Source organism: Rhodamnia argentea, chromosome 3, assembly GCF_020921035.1.
Source record: "Rhodamnia argentea isolate NSW1041297 chromosome 3, ASM2092103v1, whole genome shotgun sequence".
NCBI lineage: Eukaryota > Viridiplantae > Streptophyta > Magnoliopsida > Myrtales > Myrtaceae > Rhodamnia > Rhodamnia argentea.
Window position 1 is genome coordinate 24418178 of NC_063152.1, and position 11142 is coordinate 24429319.

General features: G+C 39.4%; 1 protein-coding gene across 5 annotated transcripts; it reads left to right on the plus strand.

Moving 5' to 3' along the window:
• The first annotated feature begins 7140 nt into the window (after window positions 1-7140).
• LOC115727749 (B3 domain-containing transcription factor VRN1-like) lies at window positions 7141-10568 on the plus strand. Of its 5 annotated transcripts, XR_004013730.2 has the most exons (6): window positions 7142-7362; window positions 8003-8591; window positions 8664-8875; window positions 9067-9387; window positions 9890-10034; window positions 10076-10568. XR_004013730.2 is itself a non-coding variant. In XM_030658020.2 (5 exons), exons 1-5 carry the CDS (start codon window positions 7267-7269, stop codon window positions 9898-9900), a joined length of 1251 nt encoding a protein of 416 aa, XP_030513880.1. In that variant the 5' UTR covers window positions 7141-7266; the 3' UTR covers window positions 9901-10568. The 5 variants fall into 5 exon arrangements, 4 of the variants coding, with proteins under 4 accessions (XP_030513880.1, XP_030513878.1, XP_030513879.1 ...); XM_030658020.2 differs by having other exon boundaries at window positions 7141-7362; window positions 9067-9409; window positions 9890-10568; XM_030658018.2 differs by having other exon boundaries at window positions 9890-10568.
• The last annotated feature ends 574 nt before the right edge of the window (window positions 10569-11142 follow it).

Here is an 11142-nt window from a genome sequence, read left to right on the forward strand (position 1 = left end):
ACTTCACCTACCATTACATGGAATCATCAACCTTGGGGTGACTTTTCAACTATTTTCCAGAATTAGTAACCCAACGAAAAATTTGGTGTAACTCAAAGGAAAGTAGATATTCTAGAACTATTCCATATCTTGATTCGAGAAAAGTTTATAAATCCCTTAAACTAAAGTTAGTAATTTCATACGGGAGTTGATAAATTTAAGGCGTAATCACATAATAACTACTCATTAGAACAGATTCAATAATTTGATCAAACCAATTAGTTGATGGACTCTGAATTATGCGATGCCTCTTTAGGTGATACTCTCTAAGTATTGGGTCATCTTGGCATCGGTCATATATATACATATAGAGACATGATAAAATTCAGGGGACATTATCCAATCAGCCCTAAAATTGTAAGAATGCCAATTTGGTCATACAATTTTCAACTTTAGCAATTTAGTCCTTTAGGCAAACTTCTAATGTGCTTCTTTTAACCAATTATTGCCGGAAATTGCTAACATAGCGGTGTGTCACATGAGGTGGTCGACGATGCACGTAGGACGATCGGTGATGATTGGGCTGTCACGTCGGTAATTTCTATCAAAAAATTGACCGAAAGCATTACATTGACATTTCGGGCAAAAGTTTAGGAGTAAATTGAACAAATTTTAAAAAAAATTGATGACTAAAGTGACAACTGTACAACAAGTTTAGGGTTCACGAGTAATTTCCTCTTAAAAACCAATTCTTTCGTCTACTTCTATTTACATATTTTAATTTCCCCCACGTAGTATACAAGGCCATGTGTTGGCAAAGTAAGTGGTCAGCACTTGAGGCAGAGCTTCAGAACAATATCCCACCATTGACTTGATGAACAGTGGCAGGTGTGTCTGCTCCACAACCAAAGAAATCCCCCGGAAGTTACTGCTAAACAGCCGCATCCGACGCAGAACATGCACGGACCTGACCACCGCTTACATTAATAGGGATTGAGCGTCATCCATGGGAAATCGAACACGTTGAGTTTACATGGGGAAAAAGAAAAGATGATGCTTGCGTTGCTGTCTGGCTGGATAGCCCCCATCACAGTGGATCGACATTCAACGTACATTTGGCGTCTGTTCCTGGTGCGGAGGACTTATTCTTGTTCTTTGGGGAGTGTGGCTATCGTTGCTAAGAACATGCATGTGGTAGGTCCATCCTATTCAACCTTTCAATCTTTAGATACCGAACTTGAGTTATTAATCTGCTTAAAAAATGTGAAAGGAGAGAGAGAGATATGAACATTTGTTCTACATGATAATGGTATTGATATTTCCTGCCATCTGTGAGGGTTGCTAGGAAGACGGAGAGTCCGGATGACGGAAACATGATTGCAAAACATCTTATGAGAGAGAGAGAGAGAGAGAGAGAGAGAGAGAGAGAGGTGGCTGTGGCAATTGGGAGTCATTTGTAGCCTTTGGTTGGCATTGTTAGATGTGGCAGCTGGGGTAAGCGATTCTAGGATCAGCCCAGATTTTACCTAGAACCTGGAATTTACTAGTCGGAAATGGTTTTTCAATTTTTGCATATCTTGGAACCCACCTTGCCATATGTTCTAGCATCTACCGAAGTTTCACTTTCATTCTCAATAACGATTGTAGTAAATCATCAACTCTAATGACCACTAGTTGCTCCTATAACCCATGACCACAACTCATATATTGATACGTGAAAAATATGAAACATTAACAAAATAAAAGTCTTAGTTATGATATCACCGATAATGGAAGCTTAGACTAATGGTTTCAAATTATAAACTCATCATTGGGGGCCATGGAATACATCGGGATCGCCTAAAGACATAGAACAACGAAACACAAAGACTAGTTTTACGTTCCAATTTGAATACTCTCGAACTTGGAACCTACCATACATACCTTAGTACTTGCTACTGGATTGTTTCTCACCGGTTTGATTTTTCGGCTTTCGGTTCTACCTTGAAACCGTGCTCATCCCTAGGTGGCAATGGCAAGCGACTACACTGTCGTAAGGCATTGCACGGTAGACGCAATGACATGAGGAGAGAGAGAGAGAGAGAGAGAGAGAGAGAGAGAGAGAGAGAGATTGGTAAGTAGAGATTTGCTAAATGCGATTTATTCTGGGTATGTTATTTCACAAAAATGAATGATTTGAAAAATATTTTTCTATGATCGCCCGTATTATTTACAAAATGAATGAAAATAGTTTTATTTTCACGTCCACAAAATTTTTTTAGATATAAATTATTGTTGATAATAAAAAAAATTAATTTACTAATTATTTCAAGCGATATAAGAGATCATTTTCAGGAAATTTTTCCAATCCTCCATTTTTCATGAAACAAATGAAGCCTAAATGTGAAGGTATTTTAGCTACATAAATTGTTGATGTGGCGCCTGAATCTAAGCCTCCTTTTTTATTTGATTGCTAATGTGACTATCATTTGGAGGTGATATAAATAGACATCCTAAAATTCGAGGAAGCTCAATTTAGGGAGACTTCAAAAACAAATTGCAGGAAAATCTTCTACACTAAACTATGAAATGAAAGTATAAATACGTGTGGGTGCGGTATGTCATATAGATTCTTTCTGTGAGAAACGACATCATACGTTCCACATTTCTCAGCATCTAAATTTTAAATGAAAATAATTAAAGCGGATGGACAAATGGATGCCAATGATTGATACACATGTTAGTTGTTTTGCGGTTGAAGGCACTAAAGAGACATACGACAGTTAGCGAAAAAGAGTAGACAGAAACCTTAAAGAATGCGACAGAGTTGGTGGCCCCTTGCGGCGACGGATGGTGGCGGTTGTTCAAGGGAATATATTTCCATTCGACAAATGGATTATCAAATTATCCAATCTATTATTTCAGAGATATTAGCTAACTAAGAATATACTTATAATAATGTAACATTCTTTAATTATGCAGTTTGCATGAGCAGTTAGGAGAATCTAACGACATGCACAATCTTATGGAGATATTGTTCGACTCAAAGACTAAAGTTTAGTAGTTATATGTTGGAATTATCATGTAGATGCACATCGTAAGTCATGAGATGTCAAACTTCACATGCACAGAAAAAGGAGCATAAGGAATAAATAGCAAAAGCATCGAGGAGTTCGAATCCGGACTCGTTTGTGTTCGCTTCCCTCTTAGTAGCAAATACGAGGACATACCTAACATCGTCCTTTGCCTCTATCAACCTTGGCCTTTGCATGCCGCGCATTGTCATGTCGCCTCCGCCACCCTCTCCGCCACCCACCACAGTCGTCGCCTCTCTCTTGTCTCTCGGTTAGATTAACTTCGGGTCTTCACCTCCATCTCTCTCTTGCTCAATTTGTCACCCCCCTCATCTTAGTCTCTCTCCCTCGTATCCCCCCGCCTTGACTGTTTCTCCTCTCTACCTCTAGCTTCAAGCCGCATAGGTATGACCTTAGATCAAGGTCGTCCGAGGTGCTTGAGACCTTGACATGAGATTAGGGATTGACATAGCCTATAACAAATAATGACATAAATGGCCCTTAAACTTTAGCCAAATATGCAATGTGGTCCAAGGACTTTTAATATATTTGATGTGGCTTTTGAACTTTACCTAATATCTAATGTGGTCCCTGAACTTTAATTGTTCAATGTACTTTTAAACTTTTGATACATATTCAACTTAGTTCATAAACAACATAAAAATAAACAATATTGAACATTTTCATATAGTCTAGGGTTAAAATTGAACATGTACCTAAAAGTTTAGCGATCAAATTGAACAAGTCTAAATATTCATGGACCACATTACTCGTCGTGACAATTTAGGGACTACATTGAATAAATTAAAAATTCAAATACAACGTTATACATTGAGTTAAAGTTCAAAGATTATTTGTGGTATTTTTTCACCTATAAATCACGCAATGTTGTTTTGGGGCAACGGGGGATGGGGATAGAGAGCAAAGTTTTCTTATTTATATTAAATGCAAATCGCCAACATGATTGTCGGCACAATTATGATGAAGATCTACCCAGATTTTTTTATTTTTATATAAAGATGTATGCATGTTCTGTCCCTGACAAAAACAAACATAGACAATGACTTCGAGTTTGGATTTCATATGATGTGTCCCATGCTGGCCTTTCTCTTTTGGATACGTGGTTCATTGCTTCTTACCCTTTGGGCCCTCATTTCTTCTGTGGGCCACAAAATTTAATAGAGATTTGGGTCTCAACATTAATTCTCACGACTTTAAACATCGTCTTAAAATATTTTGTTTTTGTCGCTTTTTGTGTAATAACGCTGTGTTCTTTTACGTGAGTTAGAAAACATTCTAATGTCCATCATACAAGTTGAACCATCTTTTGGGTGTTCAATCACGAGCAAGTATTAGCCAAAGTTATTAAGGAAAAGTCGTCAAAAAAGTCTTAAATCTATTGCACTTGTCCTAATTCAGTCATAAACTTTTTAATTTAGTCAATTTAGTTCTAAATCTTTTTGAACATTTTCCAATTGAGCCATTTAAGCCAATTTTAGCGAATGCGATAAAAAAAATTTGCCCCAAGCTTTTCCTTTCTACTTTTCCTTTTCTATGATTTTGAAACTCTAATGTAAAATAAATTTGAAAAGTTGCATAGTCATTTATAAATTATTTACTTTGTAAATATTACTTACTTAGATTATTTCTTCAGATAATCCATTGCCTTTTCAGATTTCCTATTTGTCTAACATGTGTCCTTAGTTGGCTCATCTTTCTCTTTTTATAATCCGGTTGCCCACCTATTATTATGCAAGATTTGTGATCAGAAGCTCATCGTTATGTTACCTGTACTCTAAATTTATTATATGAATATCAATTCAGTTTGAAAATTTTCAACTTAACTAATTTAATTCTAAATCTTTTAATGATTTGTCAATGTAGTCTTAAGGCCAATTTGGTACCAATGCTGACATGGGCATTTTTTTTTATTTTACATTTTTAAATTTTTTTTGAAAGTTTCATAATGTTTGATTTGTTTATTTTTTTCCTTTTTCATTCGCCGGTCATCGGGCCTCGACGATGGCCAAAGAGGGCCAATATTACCGGTCTCGGGCGAGGGTCGACCTCACCGGACTCGCTAGACCCGGTGAGGTCGACCCTCATCTGTGGCCAATCACATGCATTGCCAATGCTCGATAAAGGAAGAAGGACAAAAAAAGAAAAAATTCATAAAATATTAAAAAATATGAAACAATCATATAAAATTGTTCACGCCAATGTTGGTTCGTGCCACGTAAGATGATGAATATCCACATCAGCCAATGCTTGCTAAAGTTGGTTGGAAGGACCATATTGGCAAATGATCAAAAGGTTTAGGACTAAATTGGCCAAATTGAAAGGCTGTGGACTGAATTGACATCAGTACAATATGCTTTATACTTTTTTTTGGTAATTATCTCGGGGTTTGGTAGATATAAATTTTTCCTAAACGCAAGGGTATCTTAGTCGGATGATTAATTTTTCATGGAGCGTTCGAATCTGGACCTCCATGATGGAGCTGATTGCTTATATGTCCATCATTTGGAGGTGATAATTGGAAAATAAAAACTCAAATCCTAATTTTCGAGCAAGCTCAATAAAAAATACATATATATATACACACACATACGTATATATGTATATATATGTATATATGTATAATATGTCGATAGAGAGAGAGACGCACACACCTACGTGCTTTTAAGTATGTGATTGGGATAATCCTTGGCTAATGGAAACTAATAAAACCACATGGAAAAATTGTCTATTGCTACCCATCTTTCCCGTGAACATTAATACCGTATCGGTCCGCATGTCTTAACATCTACATTTAAACGAAAATAATCAAAGCAGATGGACAGATGAATGCCAATGATTGATACACATGTTAGTTGTTTTGCGGTTCATATGGCGGTTAGTAGACGAAAACCTTCAAAGAATGCGACAGAGTTGGTGGCCACAGGCGGCGACGGCCGGCGGCGGTTGTTCAAGGGAATATATGCAACGGCCAAATGAAATATGAAATTATTCAGCGACTATATTAGAGATGCGTTAGCTAACTTGAGGATGCATTTTAACAATGTAATCCATTTAATTATGGATTTTGCATGCGAGGTCAGGAGAATCTTGGGGGCATGCATGATCTTGCGAAGATATTATTCGACTCGAGACTAAAGAGTTTATGAATCTAAAAATTGGGAGGAAGATTTAGTTTTAGAGTCCCCCTCAATCATCCGCGGAATTATATCCGAAAAGGAGGAGATGCCGCAGTGAAGAAGAATTGCTTCTGAAAATTTTCCCTAATGCATAAGATTTAGCTCAATCCTTATGCATAAGTGGGCTTGAAGTTTGAACTAATCCTTTCGTTGGTTTACCTTTCATTTTTTTGGATTCAGCCCACATTCCCTGTTCTTCTGGGTCTGTTGTTGCTAAAAGAGAAAGGATTTAGTCCCTATAGTTTGGTTTCTAGGCGAATGAATACAAGCCCATTTCCCCATCCAAAAGAAAAATCACAGGCAAAAAGGCTATAGGGATCTTCAAAGGACCCTTTCAGTCTTTGACATGTGGCCTCGTTCGATATACAATCTAACGTTTTGAAAAAAGAAAAATTCTTATGTCGAATTCATTCGTGAGCAAGAATTCAAGGGGGACACTAGTTGCGAGCGCTTCAACACACCGAGATAAATAGAGAAGTGGATTGAATCGGAAAATGAAAGGTAAATCGACAAAAGGATTAGTACGATTTCTGATATTTAGCTTTTTGTTTTCTTGAAAATGTGCTTAAAAATAGGGTTGTCAATAATCAAACCGCTAATCGATCCGATCCGATCCGAACAGAACCAAACTGAAAATCTGATGTATTTTGATTCGGTTTTCAGGCCGGGTAATTAAAAGATAATCATTTTTCAAATCGGATTATTTCGGTTCGGTTAACCGAACCGTGAAGACACCCCTGCTTAAAAAGGTGAAAGTGGAACCTTTTCTCATTGAAGCACGAATCCAGCGAAGAAAAGGAAGGGGCAGTGGAAAATCCCCGAAGAAAGTTGAACGAAAACTTGGTGACGTGAACAACTGAACATCCACTGATCCCTTGGACGACACTTGGCCACCAGGAAGCGTTTCATCTGAAATTTCTCATGGAGATTCACGCAGGGGAGATGATTAGTTCTTACTGTTTTCTGGGTTCACGAGTGCAATTAGAGACCAACAAGAAAAAAACCCAGGAAAAACAAGAACAAAAATGTAAGGAACAATGCCGCAGGAGGAGGCGAGGGTGTCTGCAAATGGAAGAAGGGCGTGCATCTTCTACAGGTTGATGGTGGACTCCCTCCTCCATGAGAAGCGACTGGTAATCTTTTGAACCGATCATCGTTGCTCGCCAGTCGCCATGTCTTTCTGCTTATCAAGAAATGAGCTCACGCAATCTCTTGAGCAGAGGAATCTCATGCATGGCTGGTTCTTTCTGGTCTTTTCCTTTTCTTGAAGCGTATTGAGTGAAAGAGAGAACACAGGAGAAAAGATCATGCTGGTGGAATGAATGGTCGGTCACCTTGTTGAACGACTGAAATTTTTGTGGGTCGAATCGTTGGGCAGCTGTTTCTTGAATTTGAAAAAAATTGTTGGGAAAGGTGGCATGAGAGGAGTCTGAAAAATTGAGCCTTTTTGACAGAATTTGTTGGACCCAATTTCACGCAAAAGTTTGACCCGGTATGAACCGGCTTAGAGCATGACCCGATTTTGGTTGAGATGTCTATTGCATTTTTAATGTGCATTCCTTCTTTCATTCTGAGAGTTAAGAAGGTCTGCAGGAGCTAATTTGGCCTATGTAGTATGTGGGCAGCTGTTTTAATTTGTTCTTTATACTTGCTCACGTTCTCTGTACATATGGGGTCCATGAACTTCAATGGTGATTGAACACATTCGTATTTTGGCCCTCTCGTGATGATCAATTGAAGGGAGAATGGCATTAAATTTCTTTCAATCTGCAGGGGATTCCAAAAAAGTTTGCTCGGAAATACGGGGATGAACTTTCTGATGTCGTTAGGCTTGTCGCTTCCGATTCTAGTATCTGGCTAGTTGAGTTGAGAAAACATGACCACAGATTATGGTTCCATGATGGTTGGCAGAGATTCATGGAACACCATTCCATTCATTCCGGTCAGTTTCTGATTTTCAAGTATGAAGGGGGCTCCACATTTCATGTTTACATATATAATCTCACCGCTTCCTGGGAGAAGAATCCTCACAATCCTCCTGGTAGCGAAGAATTTATTTCGAGCAAGCAATTTCCAACGCCTATGGAGGAAAATCGAGATACTGACAATGTTGTCGAAATCAGAGACCTTTGCTGTGCATGCTCGATTCGTAGCCGTTTAAAGGACAAGTGTGTGGATGAATGTCAGGGTCGGCGAACGTCAAACAGGAATCATGATGGCATCAACATCATCAAGCCTGAGCCTGTGACTGATTGGCAGGCCTTCCATCGAGATAAGCGGGTACAAGTCGATGGAGTTGGGGTAGATTGGTTGTCTCAGAGAAACAGATTCTTGAAAAGGAGAAAGCAAATACAAGAATCTAGTAAGCACCATAATCTCGATACCTATGTCAATGCTTTATCCCATTTACTTTCTCCTTACACAGATGATGAAGATGCAGGTGAAAGTGAGCCGTCAGTGATGAGGAAAAACGGAGATGAACTTCCTCCTCTCGAGGCATCCTATGGAAAATCTTCAAGGGAGTGGAATGCTGCAATCGTCAAGGCAAGAGACATGGCTATCCGTGCATCTCACATGGATGAGCCCAATAATCCGTTCTTTCGAGTAATCATGCGGCCATCATATGTGAAAGAGAAATTTCTTTTGGTGAGTCCTCTCCGCAATGGTTCATTCTGATTTTTCCTTTACAATTTATTCATTTCGCAAAAAGAACTAGACTAGAAAGACCTACATCCTCTATGATATCCACAGAAAGAATTTCGTAATAATTTCAGTTCATATGCACCGTGATATATACTGATATTGGGGAAAGCTCTTCTTTTCGCCCTCTTGAACAGAATCTGCCAACCTCTTTCGTCAGGGTGTATCTAAAGGGGGCCTCCAGAGACATCACTCTTGAGGTTTCTGATGGGAAGAAAAGGCACGTCCGATGCATTCTCTTCAGTGGCAAAGGCAAGATAAGCAGAGGTTGGCGTGAATTTGTGACAGACAATAATCTGGTGATAGGAGATGTCTGCATCTTCGAACTGGTTCGGAGAGAAGACATTGTGCTTAAAGTTACCATATTTCGAGTTCCTCAGATAGGGGTCGGGGCCGACTGTCGCGCATCCTGTTCAACAGGAAGCTCTTCGGGGAAGCTGATGTTTAATAGTTCACAGGTATATGAATTCCAGAAACTCGGTGAGCATCCTGGTACCTGTGTCCCATTAGTTAATTTCTTTCAAATTATTATGGTATATTGGAAGTCCTATGGTCAACCTATTCAAGTTTCCCCAAACAATTAAGGTGGTCAACCCCTGAAAGAGCAATATAAACTTTTGTCTGCACCGGTAGGTCATTCAGGCTAAGTCAAGGAAAAATTGCCGGTTCATATATTAATGGTCGAGAGACGTCGACTGATCTGTTTCAATTACAATGCACAGATGCATGCCAGATTCCAATGTCTTCTTGCTTGTCTTAGCCAAAAAAGAAAAAAATAGAACTATTTGCAAGAGCTCCTTATTCTCAATTTGACATTTATAGTTGCCTAGGAAAAATATGTCGCAGCTTCGACGAATTAGAGGGTGAGCAGTGCACTTCATACTATATCCTTTTACAAGCATTGTGAAGGGAAATTCCTTGTTTTGTCACGGTGATGCTTATGCTTGTGTTTCTGTGCAGGAGCCGGCTGAATGTCTCTATACTTCTGAGACACTTCCGTAGCCAGATTTTGACAAACTTTTTGTGCAGTGGGACTAATTTTTGCTAGTTGAGGTGGATGGCAATGCTCTGCTCGTTGGCCATGCTCGGTCGGCATTCTAATGCCCTCGGGGAGTGTTGCATTTTGTAGCATGTAACGTAGGTACGCTCCATGGACCAGACTCTGTTGGTTATATCCTGGTGAAGACAACTTGGGTTGTAAGTAACTGGGCATTGGCATTGTGCATAGAATGACTGCCAAACGATTAAACATGTCTAGCTTCCTCCATCACACGTCGCATGCTGTTGTAATTTGCATATAGCACGTGATGAACTGATGATGATGTATTGCTGAGACGATTAAGCCGCCGGCAGCGCTTGACCCTGTGCTCGTGGTTGCTGCTGCTGCTAGGAGAATGAGCAAGGGTTTCTCTAGTTTATATGGATCGTGACCATGCCGAGAGATTCTCCTTGCGCTCAGAACATGTCGGTTTTAGCCCACATGAGCCGATTGTAGCTTGCTGGGGTTGCGAAGTTTCATATACCCTCGACGGGGACAGAAACATGGTGCTCCTAAAACAACCCGAAATTATCTTTGTTGTGCTCCATGGAGAATAATGCTCTCGCCGTGCTGATCGAAAAACATAAACTTTCTTGCGTTCATCATCGGACTATGATCATGTAAGACGCTTACAAAACATGCAATTCGAAGAAATTGTGGAAGGAAGCTTTTTTGTAATCTATATCTAAAAAATTTATTTCAGGATTTTCCCTCTACTTTTAAGTCATATGCCTTTCATGACCGAAAAAATAAGTCATACGCCCTTTGATTTTCTTTTTCGTTACAAAATGAGGCAAGAGCCTATGGAAAGACTGAAGTAGACGGGGAATGTAACTACACTTTGCAAGTGTACGATAATCAATTAGCAAATACGTGATCATAGGATGAGAAACCATAATAACAAAGCGAATTTCCCTTTAAATTTACTAAAGGTGCTTTTATTATTATTATTATTTTCTAAAGTTTGAAATGTATCTGGTGCAAATCCCAGAATTTGGCTCACTCCTTATGCCTAGGCGAGGCTGCCTGGGGCCTGGATGAGGGCCGGCCTCACCTGCCCTCGCCGACCATGGCCTGTGGCAAGTAAGGGCGACCCTTGCCCAAGTCAGGCCACCCAACGCTGGCCATGGCCTGTGGCCAGTGACTGGCGACTAGCAAAAAGAGAAGAGTAAGA